Source organism: Hypanus sabinus, chromosome 10 (genome assembly GCF_030144855.1).
Source record: "Hypanus sabinus isolate sHypSab1 chromosome 10, sHypSab1.hap1, whole genome shotgun sequence".
Lineage (NCBI taxonomy): Eukaryota > Metazoa > Chordata > Chondrichthyes > Myliobatiformes > Dasyatidae > Hypanus > Hypanus sabinus.
Window position 1 is genome coordinate 159,766,781 of NC_082715.1, and position 26,512 is coordinate 159,793,292.

The 26,512-nt window shown below is 44.7% G+C and overlaps 1 protein-coding gene across 8 annotated transcripts in view; it reads right to left on the bottom strand.

The window, feature by feature from the left end:
• Positions 1-26,512, bottom strand: part of specc1la (sperm antigen with calponin homology and coiled-coil domains 1-like a) — a 283,895-nt gene that overhangs the window by 138,749 nt on the left and 118,634 nt on the right. For 6 of the 8 annotated variants that reach the window (XM_059983332.1, XM_059983329.1, XM_059983327.1 and 3 more), the window contains 2 exons: positions 13,255-13,457; positions 9,157-9,320 (listed from right to left, as the gene is read on the bottom strand). In XM_059983332.1, the coding sequence (XP_059839315.1) occupies positions 9,157-9,320; positions 13,255-13,457 (367 nt within the window). The remainder of the gene's footprint in view (positions 1-9,156; positions 9,321-13,254; positions 13,458-26,512) is intronic. The other 2 variants (XM_059983331.1, XM_059983330.1) reach the window with 1 other exon arrangement.

Genomic DNA, 26,512 nt, shown 5'->3' on the forward strand with positions numbered 1-26,512 from the left:
ATCTATGATCCATGACAGCGATCTGTGATCCATGACAGCGATCTGTGACCCATGACAGCGATCTATGCTCCATGACAGCGATCTGTGATCAATGACCAGTGATCTGTGATCCACGACAGTGATCTGTGATCCACAGTGATCTGTGATCCACGACAGTGAACTGTGATCCACGACAGTGATATGTGATCCACAGTGATCTGTGATCCACGACAGTGATCTGTGGTCCATTGCAGTGATCTGTGATCCATGACAGTGATCTGTGATCCATGACAGTGATGTGTGATCCATGACAGTGATCTGTGCTCCGTGACAGTGCTCTGTGATCCGTGACAGTGATCTGGGATCCACAGTGATCTGTGATCCATGACAGTGATGTGTGATCCATGACAGTGATCTGTGCTCCATTACAGTGATCTGCGATCCGTGACAGTGATCTGCGATCCGTGACAGTGATGTGCGATCCGTGACAGTGATCTGTGATCCGTGACAGTGATCTGTGATCCGTGACAGTGATCTGTGTTCCACAGTGATCTGTGATCCATGACAGTGATCAGTGATCCACAGTGATCTGTGCTCCATGACAGTGATCTGTGCTCCATGACAGTGATCTGTGATCAATTACCAATGATCTGTGATTCATGACAGTGATCTGTGATCCGTGACAGTGATCAGTGATCCACAGTGATCTGTGATCCATGACAGTGATCTGTGATCAATGACCAATGATCTGTGATTCATGACAGTGATCTATGATCCATGACAGTGATCTGTGATCCATGACAGCGATCTGTGACCCATGACAGCGATCTATGCTCCATGACAGTGATCTGTGATCAATGACCAGTGATCTGTGATCCACGACAGTGATCTGTGGTCCATTGCAGTGATCTGTGATCCATGACTGTGATCTGTGATCCATGACAGTGATCTGTGGTCCATTGCAGTGATCTGTGATCCATGACAATGATGTGTGATCCATGACAGTGATCTGTGCTCCGTGACAGTGCTCTGTGATCCGTGACAGTGATCTGGGATCCACAGTGATCTGTGATCCATGACAGCGATCTGTGACCCATGACAGCGATCTGTGCTCCATGACAGTGATCTGTGATCAATGACCAGTGATCTGTGATCCACAACAGTGATCTGTGATCCACGACAGTGAACTGTGATCCACGACAGTGATCTGTGATCCACAGTGATCTGTGGTCCATTGCAGTGATCTGTGGTCCATTGCAGTGATCTGTGATCCATGACAGTGATGTGTGATCCGTGACAGTGATCTGTGCTCCGTGACAGTGCTCTGTGATCCGTGACAGTGATCTGGGATCCACAGTGATCTGTGATCCACGACAGTGATGTGTGATCCATGACAGTGATCTGTGCTCCATTACAGTGATCTGCGATCCGTGACAGTGATCTGCGATCCGTGACAGTGATGTGCGATCCGTGACAGTGATCTGTGATCCGTGACAGTGATCTGTGTTCCACAGTGATCTGTGATCCATGACAGTGATCAGTGATCCACAGTGATCTGTGATCCATGACAGTGATCTGGGATCCACGGTGATTTGTGATCCATGACAGTGATCTGTGATCCACAGTGATCTGTGATCCATGACCGTTATCTGTGATCCAGGACAGTGATCTGTGATCCATGACCAGTGATCTGTGATCCATGGCAGTGATCTGTGATCCACAGTGATCTCTGATACATGAACAGTGATCGGTGCTCCATGGCAGTGATCTGTGATCCATGACAGTGATCTGTGATCAATGACCAGTGATCTGTGATCCATTACAGTGATCAGTGATCCACAGTGATCTGTGATCCATGACAGTGATCTGTGATCAATGACCAATGATCTGTGATTCATGACAGTGATCTGTGATCCGTGACAGTGATCTGTGTTCCACAGTGATCTGTGATCCATGACAGTGATCTGTGATCCATGAAAGTGATCAGTGATCCACTGTGATCTGTGATCCATGACAGTGATCTGTGATCAATGACCAATGATCTGTGATCCATGACAGTGATCTGTGATCCACAGTGATCTGTGATCCATGACAGTGATCTGTGATCCATGACAGCGATCTGTGACCCATGACAGCGATCTGTGATCAATGACCAGTGATCTGTGATCCACGACAGTGATCTGTGATCCACGACAGTGAACTGTGATCCACGACAGTGATATGTGATCGACAGTGATATGTGATCCACAGTGATCTGTGATCCACGACAGTGATCTGTGGTCCATTGCAGTGATCTGTGGTCCATTGCAGTGATCTGTGATCCACTGTGATCTGTGATCCATGACAGCGATCTGTGATCCATGACAGTGATCTGTGATCAATGACCAGTTATCTGTGATCCACGACAGTGATCTGTGATCCACGGCAGTGAACTGTGATCCACGACAGTGATATGTGATCCACAGTGATCTGTGATCCACGACAGTGATCTGTGGTCCATTGCAGTGATCTGTGATCCATGACTGTGATCTGTGATCCATGACAGTGATCTGTGGTCCATTGCAGTGATCTGTGATCCATGACAGTGATCTGTGATCCACAGTGATCTGTGATCCATGACAGCGATCTGTGACCCATGACAGTGATCTGTGCTCCATGACAGTGATCTGTGATCAATGACCAGTGATCTGTGATCCACGACAGTGATCTGTGATCCACGAAAGTGATATGTGATCCACAGTGATCTGTGATCCACGACAGTGATCTGTGGTCCATTGCAGTGATCTGTGATCCATGACTGTGATCTGTGATCCATGACAGTGATCTGTGGTCCATTGCAGTGATCTGTGATCCATTACAGTGATCTGTGATCCATGACAGTGATGTGTGATCCATGACAGTGATCTGCGATCCATTACAGTGATCTGCGATCCATGACAGTGATCTGTGATCCGTGACAGTGATGTGTGATCCGTGACAGTGATCTGTGAACCACAGTGATCTGTGATCCATTACAGTGATCTGCGCTCCATGACAGTGATCTGCGATCCATGACCAGTGATCTGTGACCCATGACCAGTGATCTGTGATCCATTACAGTGATCTGTGATCCATGACCAGTGATCTGTGATCCATTACAGTGATCTGCGATCCATGACCAGCGATCTGCGCTCCATGAGTGCTCTGCGATCCATGAACAGTGATCTGTGCTCCATGGCAGTGATCTGTGATCCACAGTGATCCCTGATCCATGAACAGTGATCTGTGCTCCATGGCAGTGATCTGTGATCCACAGTGATCTGTGCTCCATGACCAGTGATCTGTGATCCATGAAAGTGATCTGTGATCCATGACAGTGATCTGTGATCCATGACAGTGATCTGTGATCCATGACCAGTGATCTGTGATCCATTACAGTGATCAGTGATCCACAGTGATCTGTGATCCATGACAGTGAACTGTGATCAATGACCAATGATCTGTGATTCATGACAGTGATCTGTGATCCGTGACAGTGATCTGTGATCCGTGACAGTGATCTGTGTTCCACAGTGATCTGTGATCCATGACAGTGATCTGTGATCCATGAAAGTGATCAGTGATCCACAGTGATCTGTGATCAATGACCAATGATCTGTGTTCCATGACAATGATCTGTGATCAATGACCAATTATCTGTGATCCATGACAGTGATCTGTGATCCATGACGGTGATATGTGATCCATGACAGCAATCTGTGACCCATGACAGCCATCTGTGCTCCATGACAGTGATCTGTGATCAATGACCAGTGATCTGTGATCCACGACAGTGATATGTGATCCACAGTGATCTGTGATCCACGACAGTGATCTGTGGTCCATTGCAGTGATCTGTGATCCATGACTGTGATCTGTGATCCATGACAGTGATCTGTGGTCCATTGCAGTGATCTGTGATCCATGACAGTGATCTGTGATCCATGACGGTGATGTGTGATCCATGACAGTGATCTGTGCTCCGTGACAGTGCTCTGTGATCCGTGACAGTGATCTGGGATCCACAGTGATCTGTGATCCATGACAGCGATCTGTGACCCATGACAGCGATCTGTGCTCCATGACAGTGATCTGTGATCAATGACCAGTGATCTGTGATCCACGACAGTGATCTGTGATCCACGATAGTGAACTGTGATCCACGACAGTGATATGTGATCCACAGTGATCTGTGATCCACGACAGTGATCTGTGGTCCATTGCAGAGATCTGTGATCCATGACTGTGATCTGTGATCCATGACAGTGATCTGTGGTCCATTGCAGTGATCTGTGATCCATGACAGTGATCTGTGATCCATGACAGTGATGTGTGATCCATGACAGTGATCTGTGCTCCGTGACAGTGCTCTGTGATCCGTGACAGTGCTCTGGGATCCACAGTGATCTGTGATCCATGACAGTGATGTGTGATCCATGACAGTGATCTGTGCTCCATTACAGTGATCTGTGATCCATGACAGTGATCTGCGATCCGTGACAGTGATGTGCGATCCGTGACAGTAATCTGTGATCCGTGACAGTGATCTGTGTTCCACAGTGATCTGTGATCCATGACAGTGATCAGTGATCCACAGTGATCTGTGATCCATGACAGTGATCTGTGATCAATGACCAATGATCTGTGATCCATGACAGTTATCTGTGCTCCATTACAGTGATCTGTGATCCACAGTGATCTGTGATCCGTGACAGTGATGTGTGATCCATGACAGTGATCTGTGTTCCACAGTGATCTGTGATCCATGACAGTGATCAGTGATCCACAGTGATCTGTGATCCATGACAGTGATCTGTGATCAATGACCAATGATCTGTGATCCATGACAGTGATCTGTGATCCACAGTGATCTGTGATCAATGACCAATGATCTGTGATCCACAGTGATCTGTGATCCATGACAGCGATCTGTGACCCATGACAGCGATCTGTGCTCCATGACAGTGAGCTGTGCTCCGTGACAGTGCTCTGTGATCCATGACAGTGATCTGGGATCCACAGTGATCTGTGATCCATGACAGCGATCTGTGACCCATGACAGCGATCTGTGCTCCATGACAGTGATCTGTGATCCGTGACAGTGATGTGCGATCCGTGACAGTAATCTGTGATCTTTGACAGTGATCTGTGTTCCACAGTGATCTGTGATCCATGACAGTGATCAGTGATCCACAGTGATCTGTGATCCATGACAGTGATCTGTGATCAATGACCAATGATCTGTGATCCATGACAGTGATCTGTGCTCCATTACAGTGATCTGTGATCCATGACAGTGATCTGTGATCCACAGTGATCTGTGATCCGTGACAGTGATGTGTGATCCGTGACAGTGATCTGTGATCCGTGACAGTGATCTTTGATCCATGACAGTGATCTGTGTTCCACAGTGATCTGTGATCCATGACAGTGATCAGTGATCCACAGTGATCTGTGATCCACAGTGATCTGAGATCAATGACAACGGATCTGTGATCCATGACAGTGATCTGTGATCAATGACCAATGATCTGTGATCCATGACAGTGATCTGTGATCCACAGTGATCTGTGATCAATGACCTGTGATCCATGACAGTGATCTGTGATCCATGACAGCGATCTGTGACCCATGACAGCGATCTGTGCTCCATGACAGCGATCTGTGATCCACGACAGCGATCTGTGATCCACGATAGTGATCTGTGATCCACAGTGATCTGTGATCCACGGCATTGATCTGTGGTCCATTGCAGTGATCTGTGGTCCATTGCCGAGATCTGTGATCCATGACAGTGATGTGTGATCCATGACAGTGATCTGTGCTCCATGACAGTGCTCTGTGATCCATGACAGTGATCTGGGATCCACAGTGATCTGTGATCCATGACAGTGATCTGTGATCCAGTGATCTGAGATCCATGACAGTGATCTGTGATCTCCGATCCATGACAGTGATCTGCGCTCCATGACAGTGATCTGCGATCCATGACCAGTGATCTGTGCTTCATGACAGTGATGTGTGATCCATGAGTGATCTGTGATCCACAGTGATCTGAGATCCATGACAGTGATCTGTGATCCATGACAGTGATCTGTGATCCATGACATTGATCTGTGATCCAGTGATCTGCGATCCATGACAGTGATCTGTGATCCACAGTGATCTGTGATCCATGACCAGTGATCTGTGATCCATGACAGTGATCTGCAATGCATGACCAGTGATCTGTGCTCCATGACAGTAATCTGTGATCCACAGTGATCTCTGATCCATGACAGTGATCTGTGATCCACAGTGATCTGTGCTCCATGACAGTGATCTGTGATCCATGACAGTGATCTGTGATCAATGACCAATGATCTGTGATCCACAGTGATCTGTGCTCCATGACAGTGATCTGTGATCCACGACAGTGATCTGAGATCAATGACAATGATCTGTGATCCATGACAGTGATCTGTGATCAATGACAGTGATCTGTGCTCCATGACAGTGATCTGTGGTCCATGACCAGTGATCTCACATCCATGACAGTGATCCGTGATCCATGACAGTGATCTGTGCTCCACGACAGTGATCTGTGCTCCATGACAGTGACCTGTGATCTACAGTGATCTGTGCTCCATGACAGTGATCTGTGATCAATGACCAGGGATCTGTGCTCCATGACAGTGTTCTGTGGTCCATGACCAGTGATCTGACATCCATGACTGTGATCTGTGATCCATGACAGTGATCTGTGCTCCATGACCAGTGTGATCTGTGACCCACAGTGATCTGCGATCCATGACAGTGATCTGCGCTCCATGACAGTGATCTGCGATCCATGACCAGTGATCTGCGCTCCATGACAGTGATATGCGATCCATGACAGTGATCTGCAATCCATGACCAGTGATCTGTGCTCCATGACAGTAATCTGTGATCCACAGTGATCTCTGATCCATGACAGTGATCTGTGATCCACAGTGATCTGTGCTCCATGACAGTGATCTGTGATCCATGACAGTGATCTGTGATCAATGACCAATGATCTGTGATCCACAGTGATCTGTGCTCCATGACAGTGATCTGTGATCCACGACAGTGATCTGAGATCAATGACAATGATCTGTGATCCATGACAGTGATCTGTGATCAATGACAGTGATCTGTGCTCCATGACAGTGATCTGTGATCCATGACAGTGATCTGTGATCCATGACAGTGATCTGTGATCCATGACCGTGATCTGGGATCCATGACAGTGATCTGGGATCCACAGTGATCTGTGATCCATGACAGCGATCTGTGCTCCATGACAGTGATCTGTGATCAATGACCAGTGATCTGTGATCCACGACAGTGATCTGTGATCCATGACAGCGATCTGTGCTCCATGACAGTGATCTATGATCCATGACAGTGATCTGTGATCAATGACAGTGATCTGTGATCCATGACAGTGATCTATGATCCATGACAGTGATCTGTGATCAATGACAGTGATCTGTGATCCATGACAGTGATCTGTGATCCATGACAGTGATCTGTGCTCCATGACAGTGATCTGTGATCCATGACAGTGATCTGTGCTCCATGACAGTGATCTGTGATCCATGACAGTGATCTGTGATCCATGACAGTGATCTGTGATCCATGAGCAGTGATCTGTGATCCATGACAGTGATCTGTGCTCCACACTGATCTGTGATCCATGACAGTGATCTGTGATTCATGACCAGTGTGATCTGTGATCCATGACCAGTGTGATCTGTGCTGGCATGTCTGTGTTTGTGAAATATATAATGACTTGGATGACAATGTAGATGGATGAGTTTGTATGTCTGCAGACAACATGAAAACTGGTGGAGTTGTGCATAGTGTAGAGGTCTAACAAAGCAGAGAGCATGATATAGCTCAGTTACAGGTGTGATCAGAGAAATGCAAATGGTGTTTTATCCAAACTATTCTGAGGTGGCAAGTCAAAAGTAAGGGGTAAGTACACACTTAACCAGAGCATCCTTAACAGTATTGATGTACTGGCAGACATTGGGGACTGCTTCTTAGCTCACTGAAAATGGCCAAGTGAATTAGATAGGATTGTAAAGGAAGCATATAGCATGCTTGCCTTCTTTGGTTGTACAGTGGCCAGGAAGTCATATTGTAGCTTGTTCTGGCTGCGTTTAGAGTATTATGTGCAATTCCGATTACACCATTATAGAAAGGCTTTGGAGAGAGTGATGATGTTTTACCAGGATGCTGTCTGGATGAGAGGGGATGTGTGGCCTATCATCTATCTACTTGCTTTTAAACGCAGAATAATAGGTGCCTGAAACAAATGGTAGCAGAGGCAGATATAACTGCATTTTGGATGCTTTAGATAGACGCAGGGAATGGAGGGATACGAATTATAAACATGAAGGGATTTAGTTTATTTCGGCAATATGTTCGGTGCTGGGCTGAAGAGCCTTTCCCGTGCTGAACTGTTCAAGGCACTGGAGCACCCCCAGAGGTTTCCTTTAGTAATACTCTGTTGAATATGAGGAAATCGCAGAACAGATAGGAGTCGGGGAAGGAGAGGACATCTTTCTCTCCAAGATCCATCGCTCTGGTGTTAGAACACATATTAAAACTCACTCCCCAGGGGATGACCATGCTACTGGTGCCATCAGGATGCACTGAACACAGGAAACAGCTTCTGACGATCCACCATGCGAACCACATTCAGTGAGTGGAAGGATTTTCTCCCAATGAGAAGGTCAAAGCTCAAGTCAAGTTCTTTATTATTGCAGGAGTGCAGTTACTGTGGGTAGGACCATGCAATTAACAGTGACATATACCTGTTAGAAGCAAATGAATATCAGGCATACCATCAAGGAGTTTGTTTTAAGGCTGTGGAGGGAACTAAGTAAAATGAACAAAATGTCTAAGTGGCGAGTGCGACGTTCCCATAGCAAAGGACCCATTTAAAAAGATGCCGACTATTCTGCACAGCAGTAAATCTACTAACCTCACTTCTACTAGTCATCATGACAACTTCAAATGTGAAACACAATTGCTCAAAATATTTTTATAATAAAGATCAGATAAATAAAATCAGATATAAATTTTTTAAAAGAATGTACCTCTGTTAAATTTAAAGTAGAAACTAAATTACAAGTAGATGTTTGTTACCTTGGGAAGCACTGTCGAAGGATTTAATTAGCGTTTTGACGGTTGGGGATGGTTCAGAGGACGTGGATGATCTGCGACTCAGGCCCATACCTTGTCTTAAAGCAGCAAGGTCTCGCTCTACAGCATTCATGTAATTGTACATTCGTCCTCGCTCTTCATCTTGCCTAAAGATCATATTTATTGATACCATTAATTTTCTCGTTTATAAATCAACATGTAGCTTTTCAAACAGACATTTAACAACAAACTGTTTTATTCTCAATAATGTTTGTTGATATGAAATTCTGCTTGTGGGTGACTTCATGTATTCGAGACTCTACGTAGTGTGTGTGATATCAACTGTATCATACAGGGAGGGAACTCCAGATGTAGCTTTCAGCCATTTTTCACAATGTATCAAGGACATGGTGATGAAGGAGTCCAGACACTATTGATGAAGCAGCTATCTGGGCAAATATTGTGTCAACTCTATGAAAAGCTGTAAACAGAGCTGTAATCAATTAACAATTAGAGAGAAGATTATTGAGGAAGCAGCTAAATGTAGTTGTCCAAAGTGAAAGTCGAAATCAAGTTTATCATCTGCACACGTACATGTAGAAATGCAATGAGAAATTTGCAGTATCACATAGCATCAGCTAAGTATTCACAAGAAAAAAAAGTTTTTACAAAAAGAAACAATTAGAATAAAATGACTAAAATTGGCAAAGAAGCATTGACCGTGTGGATAGTCAGAGGCTTTTTCCCAGGGCTGAAATGGCTGCCACAAGTGGGCACAGGTTTAAGGTGCTGGGTAGGTACAGAGGAGATGTCAGGGGTAAGTTTGTTTATGCAGAGAGTGGTGAGCGCGTGGAAGGGGCTGCTGACAACGATGGTGGAGGCGGATACGATAGGATTTTTAAGAGACTTTTGGATAGGTACATCGAGCTTGAAAAAATAGAGGGCGATGGGTAACCCTAGTAATTTCTAATGTAGGGACATTCAAGCAACACAGAAAAAATGCTAGTGGAACACAGCAGGCCAGGCAGCATTTTGTGTGTGTTGCTTGAATTTCCAGCATCTGCAGAGTTCCTCTTGTTTGCTAAAGTAGGGACATGTTCGGCACAACTTTGTGAACCGAAGGGCCTGTATTGTGCTGTAGGTTTTCTACGTTTACAATGCAAATCTGGTCATAGTGTTGCTACACTGAGGTAGTGACTTAGGTCATACTGGTTGTTTCCATAACAATGATTGAAGGGAAGTAGATGTTTTTGAATCTGGTGGTGAGAGATTTCAGACTTCTGTACTTCCTACCCAATGGTATTTGCATAGCCCGGATGGGTGGGGGTCCCCGATGCAGATACTACTGATGGTGGGGAGGGATGGGCCTATTATCCTGAGGAACAGCTTGGATGAATAGCCTCCATCAACTATATTCCATACTAGTTGTGATCCCAGCCACTAGAGATTTCCCATTCCATCCTACCGACAAGGCTCTCTGATGGCACACTCTGTTAAATGCTGTGTTGACATCTCTCTCCACTTTATTAATGGTCTTCAGAAAATCTAGATATATCAGCTCCATTCCCACCTACCATGTTGGTAATTAGAATCCTAGTGACAAAGGTGCAGACCATGGGAAGAGAGCCTTTCACCTGTTGAGTTCATATCAACCAACTGTTTCAACACTCATCTTACCCAAACTCATTTTATTCTTAAATTCCAAAATCAGGTTTATTATCACTAACATATATCATGAAATTGTTGTTTTGTGGCTGCAGTACAGTACAATACTTAAAAAATACAGTAAGTTACAATAAGAAATTTAAAAAAGGGTAAAAAGAGAGCAAAAAAGTGATGGTCTGTTCAGAAACCTGACGGCGGAGGGGAAGCAGCTGTTCCTAAAATATTTAATGCATCACTTCAAGATTCTATACCTTTCTCCTGATAGTGGCAATAAGAAGAGGTCATGTCTTGGATGGTCGGGGTACTTAATGATAGATGCTGCCTTCTTGAGTCATTGCCTATTGAAGGAATCCTCCATTGTAAGGGGGCTACTTCACACCATCAACCTTTCCCCACCAGTTTAAAAAGTATGATCTCAAAGGTACTGATCTCTGGGTTACTTTCAGTGCCACATATTAGCAAGGATAAGAAGTATATGGCAAGTGAATGTGGGGCTGAAAAATATGAGCAGGAATTAGGATATTTGGACCAATTAAATCCCTTCTGGGGTAGGGATGACCTGTACAAAAGGTTATAGAAGCATAGAAAACCTATAGCACAATACAGGCCCTTCAGACCACAATGCTGTGCTGAACATGTACTTATTCTAGAAATTACCTAGGGTTGCCCATAGCCCTCTATTTTGCTAAGCTCCATGTGCCTATCCAGGAGTCTCTTTAAAGACCCTATCATATCTGCCTTCACCACCATCGCCGGCAGCCCATTCCACACACTCACCACTCTCTGCGTAAAAATGTTGCCCCTGACATCTCCTCTGTACCTACTTCCAAGCACCTTAAAACTCTGCCCTCTTGAGTTAGCCATTTCAGCCCTGGGAAAGAGCCTCTGACTGTCCACACAATCAATGCCTCTCATCATCTTATACACCTCTGTCAGGTCACCTCTCATCCTCCGTTGCTCCTAAGAAAAAAGGCCGAGTTCACTCAACCTCTTCTCATAGGGCATGTTCCCCAATCCTTGTAAATCTCCTCTGCACTGTTTCTATAGTTTCCACATCCTTCCTGTAGTGAGGTGACCAGAACTGAGCACAATACTCCAACTGGAGTATTGTTCTACCTGAACTGGAGGAGGAAGCCAATATTCTGGCGCACAGATTTGTGTTGTTAACGTCTAGTGTTTCTAGTGTTCTAACAGCAACACAGAGATGAAGGAACAGATTTTAGCAGCAAGTTGAAAGGACAGTAGAAGTGGGAGAGTAATGCAAGTCTTTAGGAATATATCTAATTTATTTCAATGCATGAAGTCTTACAGGTAAGGCAGAGGAACTCAGGAATGGATAGGTATGTGGGATTGCGAAACTCTAGCCATCACGGAGACATGGTTAAGGGAGGAACAGGAGTATTGAAGTTTGGAATTGTACAAGTCTTGGAAGTATTGTTTTCCTTTTTGATCACAATGCTAGAGGAGAGATGTTATTAGAACAAGTGTAAATAAGAATCACAAGGACGTTTCCATGACTTGACGGAATGAGTTAAAAGGCGAAGCTCCACAGTCGAGGAGTTTTTTTCTGTTGAAGTGTAGGAAAATGAAAGATGACCTTGTGGAGAGGTATAAAATCATGACGTGCAAAGAAAGAGTGAACGTGTTCAGTCTTTCACTCAGCATTAGGCAATCTAGAACTAAAGAGCACAGAGGAGAGATCTAATAGGGACTTGAGGGGCAACTATTTTTTGAATATACAGAGGGTAGTAAGTATATGGAATGAGCTGTTAGAGGAAATGTTTGATTAGACAAATTTTCAAGACACTTGGATTGTTATATGGAAGGAAAAAGTTGAGAAGGATCTAAGTCAAGCATGGACAAACAGGACGAGCTTAGATGGTTATCTTGGGCAGTGTGGGCCCGTTGGGGTAAAGGGCCTTGTTCCACGCCTCAAAACTTTATGGCTGAGATTTTACCCCTCACAGACACATCAAAGGTGAGGAGTAGAATCTCAAAGTTATAACTTAACAACCAGCCTAATTTGTAACGTGGGAATAAACTGGAGTATCCAGGGAAACCCAGCTGATCACAGGGGCGACGTCAGATTGCACAGAGGTAGAACTGAAGATCAGGATCAACCTGAGTTGCTGGGGCTGTGAAATAACAGTTCCACTAGCTGCATTACCACTTTTCCACTTTTGCAAATAACTTAAAAACTTAAAAGCATCTACCAGATTTCTCAAAATCATTCCCTGAACTTCCTTACATTGGCTGCTAAATTCACAAACTAACAGCTTAGGATTCTCTCACCCCCCTCATCCTCTACTCCCTATACTGCTTCCCCCAGATGTCTGAAAATCCCCTCACAAGTGCCAATATTAATAATTAATTGAACAAAATGACACACCGCATTCATCCAGAGTGAGACGCAGTTCTAGCTAATATACAACGTACCAAATCACATCACAACATCCCACGTACTTGCGTGCCTTCACTTCCTCCAGTTCTTTGGTGAGCTTCTCGGATTTCTCCATTGACTCCTGTAGTCTCCGCCGTAGGTCACTGATCTCCTCTTGTGCTTCAGATTTAATATCATTAGCAATGACGACAGCAGTCTGGAGGTCAGCTTGAAATTGCCGCCACTCGGCTGACTCCTCCTGTTTAAAAATATATGGTTTTTTTTTAATGTAAAATCAAACACTACCTCAATTTCTTTTCTCAATGACAGGAGGACCACATACTCCAAACAATGCAAAGTTTTGAGATGTCAGTTTACGTCCATTAAGAATGGGTTGAGTAACCGGCCTATCATACACCTTCCTCCATGCACTGACTATTAAACATAAACACGATCTTATTCTGCCATTTTCCCCCTTCACATCCAGTCCTGATGAAGGGTCTCATCCTCAACCATCGACAGTTTATTAATTTCTATAGACACTGCCAGACCTGCTAAGTTCCTCCAGCATTTTGTGAGTGTTGTTCTGGATTTCCAGCATCTGCAGAAACTTGTGTTTATTTCTGGTGTTCACAATTATTCACGCTCAGTTACTCACACTTCCCCTCCTATAATATTATACACAACAATCAGTCTCCTGAACCGCAGATCAAAACAATCTTTCTTCAGAGGTAAAATTTTCCAGTCCTGGTCCTAGTTTTGTGAATCTCCTCTGGAGCTTCTACACTGCGACCACCACAGCCAAAGCCCCCATCCCCCTGTGGAGAGCATGATGGATGATCCACTGATAACACCAACTACCTCCAAACGGATCACATTTCTAACAGCGGAACTTGACTAAATGTATTTATCACGATGGGAATCTTTATGATAAAACAAAAACCATGACAATTAAGATGACAGAGGCACTGTTGCTGAGATACGAGAGGATATAATGAATCCTTATCATCCTAGTTGATCTGTCTTGAAGGCATAAAATTGAGAAGTGAAAGCAGATGGGGATGAAAGGGAAAAGGCCAGTTTGATTCACCACTGGGTAGTTCCAAGGTAAGGTAACTAACCTATAATGCTGGCTTATGTTTTCTTTCCTTTTCACAGAAGTTGACTATTTTATTATCTTTTATTTTAGACTTTCAGTAACTGCAACACTCGACACATAATTTTCTCTTCTGCTCTCATTCACCTGGATTCGCTTGGTCTCCACCCCACTGGAAGCATTGCTTTCGTTCTCATTCCCTTTATGCATGGTTCTTGCTTCCTTGTGAAACACTTGTTTTCTCACTTTTTCCAGTCTCAGTGCAAAAGCAAACACTGAAAAAACATTTCAAAGTCATGTGCCACTTTGAAAATTCAGCTGTGTAATTCCTCAGGTTTGCAAGTGTTCCCTGACAGCGAACACCTTGCATCTGGGAATGGGCTGGAAGCTATTTCAACAGGCTGAAATCAGCACAAGAGGTTGTTCATTGGTAACGCAGCACAAGGGTTAAAAATACTGGTGCTTTTGGCTCTCATGAGCAGTCTGAAATCAGCATGGGGCCAGATAAAGGAAGGAGTAAGTGGAGTGGCCATTGTTGGAGAAGGCCAATGGTCAGACTTGGGCGAGAACAGGCATGGGTAAGCACAACAGACGTTCTAAGTAATAAGGTTTCTAGCAATTGTTTTTCTCTGTTAGTACATAGCTAGTGCACTGAGAATGGGTCAGAAGGAAAGGATGGAGGAGGAGTGCAGCAGTGTTACATGACTACCGTTTCGTTTACTGTGGGCGTCACTTTAAAGCGCCTGGATGAGGCGGGACTATGATGTCAGTATAACAAGCTGCGACAGACCGCTGGGATTTTCGGAGGGAGGAGAGTGGGGAGGAGGGAGAGAGAGGGAGGGAGGGGGAGGGGGACAGGGAGAGAGGGGGAAGAGAGAGAGACAGAGAGACAGACAGTAAGTAAGTAAGTTTTGGACCACAAACTGCTGACTGGAGCTTGCTACGTTGATGGCTAAAGTCTGATACTTTCCCATGCCCAAAGGATTGGGTTCATTAACAGCACACAGTGCACATTGGATGTGTGACTGTTACTTCATAGGATCCATATATGGATTTTATTGGAGTATCCTGTGGCGACCACATTTGTTAACCCTTTCCTGGTTTCAGGTACGTTATGTGGTAACCACTTGTGCTAGGGTATATTCCGTGACCGCCACCTTGGGATATTTCTACGTGGATTTCCGGACAACTCTACGGATAAGACCTTTGGCGACTGTTACTTCGTTTTCCCGGCGTGGAACCTGTGGAATTCTTCATGATCGCCTCCTCTCTACATTTTAATGTGGATTTACCAGTCCCTCCCTCACTTACTCCGTGGATTACTGGACCTTTCTAGTTTGCCATCTTAAGACTTTAAGAGCTGTTCCTAAGCTTGACAGTTTGGGAGCCACACACACATAACACCGCTAACTTCTGTTTATTGCGTTTAATTTTCTATATTTTTGAGTAGATACCGATAAAAATAGTGGTTTTAACATTAAAACTTGACTCATTTGTGATCTATTGCTGCTGGTACTAACAGGGGATTCCATAATTACAGGAGTCGAATTCAGATTCTGTGGACACGTTACCTTTCGGATGCCAGGGTCAGGGATGTCTCTGATTGGATCTACAACATTCTGAACAGGGAGGTACATATTGGTACCAATCACGTAGGTAGGAAAAGGGAGGAGGTCCTGAAGACAAAATATATGGGGTTAAGCTGAAAGCTGAAAAGCAAGACCTCCTTGCCAGTGAAGAGTAAGATGGTTTGGCAGATGAATGTGTGGCTGAAGAATTTGTACAGGAGACAGGGTTTCATATTTCTGGATCACTGGGATTTCTTCTCAGGGAAGCTGTGACCTGTACAAAAAGGACAGGTTACACCTCAACCCGAAGATGACCAGTATCATTGAGGGAAGGTTTGCCAGAGCTGCGGGGGAGGGTTTAGACTAATTTGGCAGGGGAATGGGAAACAGAATGAAGGGGCTGAAGATGGGGCAGTTGATAATACAAGCATGGGCAGTGTGTAGTGAGACTTGGGAAGGACAAGCATATGATAGACAGTCAGTGGTGTGGGTTGCAGTGTAACAGGTGGCCAAAATCCAAAAGGGTGAAGAATACGGGACTGAAGGTGTTATATTTGAATGCATGTAGTATTTGGAATAAGGTAGATGATTAGTGATCGACAGCTATGATGTTGTGGGCACCTCTGAATCGTGGCTGAAAGAAGATTATAGTTGGGAACTTAAAATCCAAAGATGCACATTGTATCAAAAGTACAGGCAGGTAGTAGGCAGAGTGGGTGGCGTGGCTCCCAATTGAAATCAAATCCTCAGAAGAAGGTGACACAGGATCAGAAGACGTAGAATCCTTGTGGGTAGAGTTAAGAAACTGCAAGGGTAAAACGGCCCTGATGGGACAGGCCTCTGAACAGTAGCCAGGATGTGGGCTACAAATTAAACAATGGAAGATAGAAAAGGCATGTAAAATAAGGCTGGTACTGGATCCCAAGAGAGTGAAGTTATAAAATGCCTATGAGATGAGTTTTAAAGCAGCTTGTGGTTGAGCCCACCAGGTTATCAGCAATACTGGACTGGGTGATATAATATAATGACTCAGATTAGATTTGGGAGCTTAAAGTAAAGGAAGCCTTAAGACGTAATAATATGATAGAATTCATCCTGCAGTTTGAGAAAGAGAAGCCAAAATGACATATATCAGAATTTCAGGTGAGTAAAGAGAATTAGAGAGGCATGAGAGAGGAGCTGGCCAAATTCGATTGGAACGGGACACTAGCAGGGACGATGACAGTACAGCAATGGATGGTGTTTCTGGGGAAGTTCAGAAGGCACAGGAAAGGTACATTCCAAAGTTGAAGAAATATTCTAAAGAAAGGACCATGGCTGACAGGGGAAGTCAAAGAGAGGGCATGTAATGTCGGGAATTGCAAGGTCATGCACTTAGGCATAAGGAATAAAGGCATGGACTATTTTCTAAATGGGGAGAAAATGTAAAAATCGAAGGTACAAAGTGACTTAGAGCCCTCGTGCAGAATTCACTAAACGTCAATTTACAGGTTGCATCAGTGGTAAAGAAAGGAAATGCAATGTTGGCATTCATTTCGAGAGGACTAGAACACAAAAGCAAAGATATAATCCTGAGGCTTGTTAAGGCATTGGTCAGATTGCACTTGCAATATTGTGAGCAGTTCTGGGCCCCGTATTTCAGAAAGAACGTGCTGACATCGGAGAGGGTTCAGGAGGTTCATGAGAATGATCCCAGTAACGAAAGGGTGCATGCAAGAGTTTAGAAGATTGAGGATGTATCTCATTGAAAGCTATTGAATATTGAAAGGCCTAGGTAGAATGGATGTGGAGAGGATATTTCCTATAGCTGGGGAGTCTAGTCCAAAGGACATAGCCTCAACAATCCAGGAACGTCTATTCAGAACAGAAACATTTCTTTAGCTAGTGAGTGGTGAAGCTGTGGAATTCACTGCCAGACAGCTGTGGGGGCCAAATCATTTGGTATATTTAAAGCAGAGGTTGATAAATTCTTGATTAATCAGGGTGTGAAAGGTTACGGATAGAAGGCAAGAGAATGGAATTGAGAGGGATGTTCAATCAGCCTTTGATGGAGCAGAGTGATTTTGGCGCTAAGCTGCAACTCCTTTGCTTGCATCTTCGGGAACAGCTCTACTTCCATCTTCAATATCTCTATTTTTCCCTTTCAGGGTTCTTTTGAAGACCCTGAGCTGAAGTTACAAGCTGACTACGGTTCGTTGCGGGAATGGGACCCACTCTCGGGGTTTCATAACCCGACTTTGTTGTTTGGCACGCCAGGGGGTCAGCCTAAGTATTCGGCTTGGCTTTGGAAGCCCAGGATCTCAGAGCTCTGGAGACAGGTGGATCGAGGGTCAGCGTCACAACAGGAGACCTGTGTGTCATAACAGGAGCTGGAATATCTGCGGCTGTGTGCCCAGAGACTCCAGATCTTTGGATGCAGAGCTTGAAAAAAAGTGATGTAGCGGACTTTTAACATTGTAAACCTGCAAGTTCTTTGTTGTGTCTCCCCGGTCCCTTTGAAAATAGAGACACCTCCTTCTCCTTTATTAAAGGGGGGGAAGAGTGAGAGAGAGTGAGAGTGAGAGTGTGAGAGAGAGAGAGAGACATGCACACACACACACACACACACACACACTGTGGTATGTTGAATACCGGATAAACCGCTGTCTTTGGGATAACTGCAAGTCTGTGTCTTTGCTACACGTACAACACACTGGAGGAACTCAGCAGGTCGGACAGCATCCGTGGAAATGAGCAGTCAACGTTTCGGGCCGAGACCCTTCGTCAGGTGCTGTTGCTTTGCTCATGCTTGAGTGTTCGGTGCCGGGTGCCAATGTTATTTTTTGCTGGTGGGGGGAAGGGGAGATTGGTGCTTGCTGCCGCTAACGCATAGGAGGAGGGAATGGGGGGACTTTGGTGTTCTAACACTCTTTGGGGCAATCCTCTGTTTTCATGGATGGTTCCGAAGAAAAAGCATTTCAGGATGTATATTGCATACACTTCTGATATTAAATGTACCATTGAAACCTTTGAACGGCAGAGCAGGCTCAATGGGCTGAATGGCCTAATTCTGCTCTCATGTGTTATAGTCTTAAAAGGGACATGTAACATTTGTGCCAGAAATATAGTATACAATTTAACAAGTCAGAGTCTAGCTATTGGAGCCCTGTGTTTGAGTCAGGTTGTTGGGAAGAAGAAGATGAGGCCTAAAGGGAGATGACGGTCTTGAATTCTGGGACCTGTACGTAAGTGAGTGAAGGGGCAAAGGGGGATCACAAAGTTAGACCAAGCTTAGGGACAATGCTGAAGGAAGTAGCAGGGAAGAATGTTTGGGAATCCTTCATGGTGAGCCTCTAGGAATATCATACAGTCCAGAAAAAAGGCAGAAAATAAAATAACCAGATCATCTAAGAGCTGCCTGAGACTGTGGTCAGAAAGACTTGCACTGTAAAGATCTAACTGCATCTGGAATGCACAACTATAACCTAAGTACCCAAAATGCCACACAAAAGGTACCACCAAACAATTACAGCTAAGCATCATAGAAAGAACGGACCAAAGTTCTGCATTCTGCCATATTCACTCATGAATGGACAATTAGCAGGAGGCAGCAGATCCAAGACCATTCCAAACCTCAATGATGTTTTTCCTGAATTGGTGCCACGATAGGAACCATATCGAATTGTCACATTCTACTTATCACTGACCGGAAAAATACTCATCTCTGAATCCACCTATCGTGTCCCACAAGATTTGAGTATACATGCTTCAGTAAGATCGCCACGAGGGTCTCTTTCGGTGCAGTATGACTTGACAGCTTTATAGAGCTATATAGCACAGAAACAGCCCAACTAACCCAGGCCGACCATCTAAGATTTCCACCTAAGCTACTCCCATTGTCTCAAATTCAGCCTATATCCCTCTAAACTTTTCCCATCCCCATACCTGTCCAACTGTCCAATTTAGGCCTCGTCAATTTTCTTACAACCTTACAAACCTAACATCCCTTGAACCAACTTAATGAACCTTTGCTGCATTTCCCCTACAGAAAATAAAAAAAGATCAAGTAGATGACCTGCTACATCTTACCCATTCCCTGAACATACTGTCCTGAAGGATCTTAGCAGACTTCTAGCACCTCCCACTGCCGCCCAGCTTAGTATTCACAACAGACCATGATATCTGCATTTTACTCTCCTCACGCAAATCACTAATATAGATCGTGAACAACTGGGAACCTCAGCAGGGATCACCTCTGCACTGCACTAGTAACCCTTTATTCCTCTCTATTGTTTTATGTACCTTCACTAATTTGTAATCTACATCAGTATATTCCTAATATTGTGCTTTAATTTAGACCGTAAGACACAAGAGTAGAATTGAGTCATTTGGCCCAGGGAGTCTGCTCAGACATTCAATCATGGCTGATTCTTTTCTTCCCCCCCCCCCCCCCCCCCCCCCAGCCCCATGCTCTGGCCTTCTCCCCACAACCTTTAATGCCTATCAATCTCTGCCTTAAATAAACCCAACAACATGGCCTCCACAGCTGCCTGTGGTAATAAATTCCCCAAATTCACCACTCGTTGGCTAAAGAAATTCCTCCACATCTCTGTTTTCAATGGACACCACTCTATCCCAAGGCTGTGCCCTCTTACCCTAGACTCCCCCACCATGAGAAACATCCTTTCCATATCTACTCTGTCTAGGCCTTTCAGCATTCAAAAGGTTTCAATGAGACTCCCCCCTCATCTCTCTAAACTCCAGTGAGTTCAGACCCAGAGCCATCAAATATTCCTCATATGATAACCCTTTCATTCCCAGAATCATCCTTGTGAACCTCCTCTGGACCCTCTCCAATGCCAGCACATCTTTTCATAGATAAGGAGCCCAAATCTGTTCACAATACTCGAGGTGAGGCCTCACCAGTGCCTTATAAAGCCTCAGCATCACATCCCTGCTCTAGACCTCTTGAAATGAATGCTAACATGGCATTTACCTTCCTCACCACTGACTCGACCTGTAAGTTAACCTTCAGGGTGTTCTGCAGAAGGACTCCCAAGTCCTTTTGCATCTCAGATTTTTGGATTTTCTCTCCGTTTAGAAAATAGTCGCCACATTTATATACATAGAAACATAGAAAACCTACAGCAGAATACAGGCTCTCCGGCCCATAAAGTTGTGTCAAACATGTCCCTACCTTAGAAATTATTGGGCTTACCTATAGCCCTCTGTTTTCCTAAACTCCATGTACCTATTCAAAAAGACCCTATTGTATCCGACTGCACCACTGTTGCCGGCAACCCATTCCATGCACTTACCACTCTCTGAGTAAAAAACTTACCCCTGACATCTCCTCTATACCTGCTCCCTACTACCTTAAACCTGTATCCTCTTGTGGCAACCATTTCAGCCCTGGGAAAAAGCCTCTGACTATCCACACGATCAATGCCTCTCATCACCTGAGACACCTCTAAGTTCACAACTCATATCCCGTTGCTCCAAGGAAAAAAAGGCCGAATTCACTCAACCTATTCTCATAGGGCATACTCCCCAATCCAGGCAACGTCCTTGTAAATCTCCTCTGCACCCTTTCTATGGGTTCTACATTCTTTCTGTAGTGAGGTGACCAGAACTGAGCACAGTACTCCAAGTGGGGTCTGACCAGGGTCCTATATATTTGCAACATTACCTCTCTGCTCCTAACCTCAATTCCATGATTGATGAAGACCAATACACCGTACGCCTTCTTAACCACAGAGTCAATCAGTGCAGCTGCTTTGAGTGACCTATGGACTCGGACTCCAAGATCCCTCTGATCCTCCACACTGCCAAGACTCTTGCTATTAATACCATATTCTGTCATCATATTTGACCTACCAAAATCAACCACTTCACACTTATCTGGGTTGAACTCCATCTGCCACTTCTCAGCCCAGCTTTGCATCCTATCAATGTCTCGCTGTAACCTCTGACAGCCCTCACACTATCCACAACACCCCCAACATTTGTGTCATCAGCAAACATCAAAGTCCCTCCACTTCCTCATCCAGGTCATTTATAAAAATCACAAAGAGTAAGGGTCCCAGAACAGATCCCTGAGGCACTCCACTGGTGACGGACCGCCATGCAGAATATGACCTGTCTACAACCATTCTTTGCCTTCTGGATCCACAAAGCAATGTCCCCTTGGCTCCCATGTCTCTTTACTTTCTCAATAAGCATTGCATGGGATACCTTATCATATGCCTTGCTGAAATCCTTATACACTACACTACACCAACCTTCTTTGCAACGCGGACAGGTTTAATATTGACAAGCAAGAAGTGCGACAGGGCGCCCGTGCTCCCCTTAAAGGTAGGTAGGATCTATCGGCCAACAAAAGTTTGGCTCGAGGGATGACTTCCAGTAGATTGCAGTGAGGTAGCTGCTCAGCTACTTACAAAACGCTGAGCCTGAATTAGGTTGTCTGCAAATATTTTAGCACTGGGTTCTCCACGAACAGTCTGTGGGCTAAACATGCTTAGAGGCGGCGCCCATCTGTCTGCGCTCCAGGCCAGTAGCAATGGCACTTCCCACTGGCCAAGTGAGACGGCCGGTTACCCGAGACCAACCAGTGATCCCTGGCGCAAGGGTATCACTGCATTTAGGCAACTGATGACCTCGCGTGCATTCAAGTTCAACAGTGGGCGTGACAGGGAATGAGGAAAGGTGCAGCTGACTCATATCGTTTCATATCACCAAATCATATTGTTTCCTCGCGGCCCGGTAGCACATGCTTTATGGCCTGGTGGTTGGGGACCACTGCACGACATCTACTGCTCTTCCTTCATCAACGTGTTTAGTCACATCCTCAAATAATTCAATCAGGCTTGTCAGGCACGACCTGTCTTTGACAAAGCCATGCTGACTATTCCTAATCATATTATACCTCTCCAAATGTTCATAAATCCTGCATCTCAGGATCTTTTCCATCAGCTTTCCAACCACTGAAGTAAGACTCACTTGTCTATAATTTACTGGGCCATCTCTACTCCCTTTCTTGAATAAGGGAACAACATCTGCAACCCTCCAATCCTCCGAAACCTCTCCCGTCCCCATTGATGATGCAAAGATCATCGCCAGAGGCTCAGCAAACTCCTCCCTCACCTCCCACAGTAGCCTGGGGTGCATCTCATCCGGTCCCGGTGACTTATCTGACTTCAAGCTTTCCAAAAGCTGCAGTACATCCTCTTTCTTAATATCTACATGCTCAAGCTTTTCAGTCTGCTGCAAATCATCACTACAATCACCAAGATCCTTTTCCATAGTGAATACTGAAGCAAAGTATTCATGAAATACTTCTGCTATTTCCTCCGGTTCCATACACACGTTCCCACTGTCACACTTGATAGCTCCTATTCTTTCACCTCTTATCCTCTTGCTTTTCACATACTTGTGGAATGCCTTGGGGTTTTCCTTAATCCTGCCCACCAAGTCTTCTCTTGGCCCCTTCTGGCTCTCCTAATTTCATTCTTAAGCTCCTTCCTGTTAGCCTTATAATCTTCCAGATCTCTGACATTACCGAGCTCCATAAACCTTTTGTAAGCTTTTCTTTTCTTCGTGACTAGATTTATTACAGCCTTTGTACACCACGGTTCTTGTTTCCTACCATAACTTCCCTGTCTCATTGGAATGTACCTATACAGAACTCCACACAAATATCCCCTGAACATTTGCCATATTTCTTCCGTACTTTACTCTGAGAACATCTGTTTCCAATTTAAACTTCCAATTTCCTGCCTGAGAGCCTCATAATTCCCCTTACTCCAATTAAACACTTTTCTAACTTATCTGTTCCTACCTCTCTCCAATGCTACTGTAAAGGAGATAGAATTATGATCACTATCTCTAAAACTCTCTCCCACTGAGAGATCTGACACCTGACCAGGTTCATTTCCCAATACCAAATCAAGTACAGTCTCTCCTCTTGTAGGCTTATAGAAACATAGAAAAAAATACAGGCCCGTCGGCCCACAAAGTTGTGCCAAACATGTCCTTACCTTAGAAATTACTAGTCTTACCCATAGCCCTCTATTTTTCTAAGCTCCATGTACCTATCCAAAAGTCTCTTAAAAGACTCTATCATATCCGCCTCCACCACCGTTGCTAGCAGCCCAAGCACCTTAAAACTGTGTCCTCTCGTAGCAACCAATTCAGCCCTGGGAAAAAGCCTCTGACTATCCACACAATCAATGCCTCTCATCATCATGTACACCTCTATCAGGTCACCTCTCATCCTCCGTCGCTCCAAGGAGAAAAGGCCGAGTTCACTCAAACTATTCTCATAAGACATACTCCCCAATCCACGCAATATCTTTGTAAATCTCCTCTGCACCCATTCTATGGTTTCCACATCCTTCCTGTAGTGAGGCGACCAGAACTGAGCACAGTACTTCAAGTGGGGTCTGACCAGGGTCCTACGTAGCTGCAACATTACCTCTTGGCTCCTAAATTCAGTTCCACGATTGATGAAGGCCAATACACCATACGCCTTCTTAATCACAGAATCAACCTGTGCAGTTGCTTTGAGCGTCCTATGGACTCGGACCCCAAGATCCCTCTGATCCTCCACACTATCAAGAGTCTTACCATTAATACTATATTCTGCCATCATATTTGAGCTACAAAAATGAACCACTTCTCTGGGTTAACTCCATCTGCCACTTCTCAGCTCAGTATCAATTTCCCTCTGTAACCTCTGACAACCCTCCAGACAATCCACAACACTTCCAACCTATGTGTCATCAGCAAACTTACTGACCCATCCCTTCACTTCCTCATCCAGAACAGATCCCTGAGGCACACCACTGGTGACCGACCTCCATGCAGAATATGACCCATCTACAACCATTCTTTGCCTTCTGTGGGCAAGCCAATTCTGGATCCACAGAGCAATGTCCCCTTGGATCCCATGCTTCCTTACTACCTCAATAAGCCTTGCATGGGGTACCTTATCGAATGCCTTGGTGAAATCCATATACACTACGTCTACTGCTCTACCTTCATCAACATGTTTAGTCACAACCTCAAAAAATTCAATCAGGCTGTAAGGCACGGCCTGCCCTTGACAAAGCCATGCTGACTATTCCTAATCATATTATACCTCTCCAAATGTTCATAAATCCTGCCTCTCAGGATCTTCTCCATCAACTTACCAACCACTGAGGTAAGACTCACTGGTCTATAATTTCCTGGGCTATCTCTATTCCTTTTCTTGAATAAAGGAACAACATGTCCAACCCTCCAATCCTCCGGAACCTCTCCCGTCCCCATTGATGATGCAAAGATCATCACCAGAGGCTCAGCAATCTCCACCCTCACCTTTCCCTGTAGCCTAGGGTTCATTTTGTCCGGTCCCAGTGACTTATCCAACTTAATGTTTTCCAAAAGCTCCAGCACATCCTCTTTCTTAATATCTACATGCTCAAGCTTTTCAGTCTGCTGGAAGTCATCACTATAATCACCAAGATCCTTTTCCATAGTGAATACTGAAGTAAAGTATTCATTAAGTACCTTTGCTATTTCCTCCAGTTCCATTCACATTTTCCCACTGTCTTATCTACATATTGTGTCAAGAATCCTTCCTGAACACACCTAACTAACTACACCCCATCTAAACCCCTCGCTCTAGGGAGATGCCAAATGATATTTGGGAAATTAAAATATCCCAGCACGACAACTCTGTTGTTATTACACCTTTCCAGGTTCCCTATCTGCTTCTCGATATCCCTGTTACTACTGGGCGATTGGGCAGCCTATAAAAAACACCCAGTAAAGTTATTGACCCCTCCCTGTTCCTAATCTCCACTCACAGAGACTCCATTGACAATCCCTCCGTGATGTCCACCTTTTCTGCAGCCGTGACACTATCTCTGATCAACGGTGCCACGCTCCCAAAGTGCATGACTGCATTTTCCAACACTGTATTCCATTTGCCACTCTCTTGCCTATTCTTCTCATCTGCCCAAGTCCTTCTGCTGCCCACCTGTTTCCTCAACACTACCTGCCTTTCCATCAAAGTCACTGATTCACAGCTTAAAAAGAAGTGGTCTCAACACTGACCCCTGCGGAACACCACCAGTCACTGGCAGCCAACCAGAAAATGATCCTTTTATTCCCATTTACAGCCCCCTACCAATCAGCAATGCTCCAACCATGACAGTAACTTAGTTAAGAGCCTCATGTGCGGCACCTTGTCAAAGTTCAAATTTACATCTACTGCATCCCTTTTATCTATCCGAAGTATAATCTCTTCAAAGAATTCTGAAAGATTTGATCTTCCCTTAAGGAAACTTCCTCCTTTTTTAGAGAGTGAAGTGACATTTGCAATTTTCCAATCTTCTGTTTAACTTAACCCATAAGATTGCATTCCTTTGTCACATCTTTCTACTGATTTGACACCATTCTTTACCAGCGGAGCCTGCCACCCACTCTGTCTAACTTCCTACCCCTCTGATACAATGTGTATAACCATATAACCATATAACAATCACAGCACGGAAACAGGCCATCTTGGCCCTCCTAGTCCAATGTGTAACCTTGGACGTTTAGCTCCCGATTACAACTATCCTTCAGGCACAATTCAGAGATGACCACAACGTCATACCTGGCGATCTGCAACAAAATCCATCT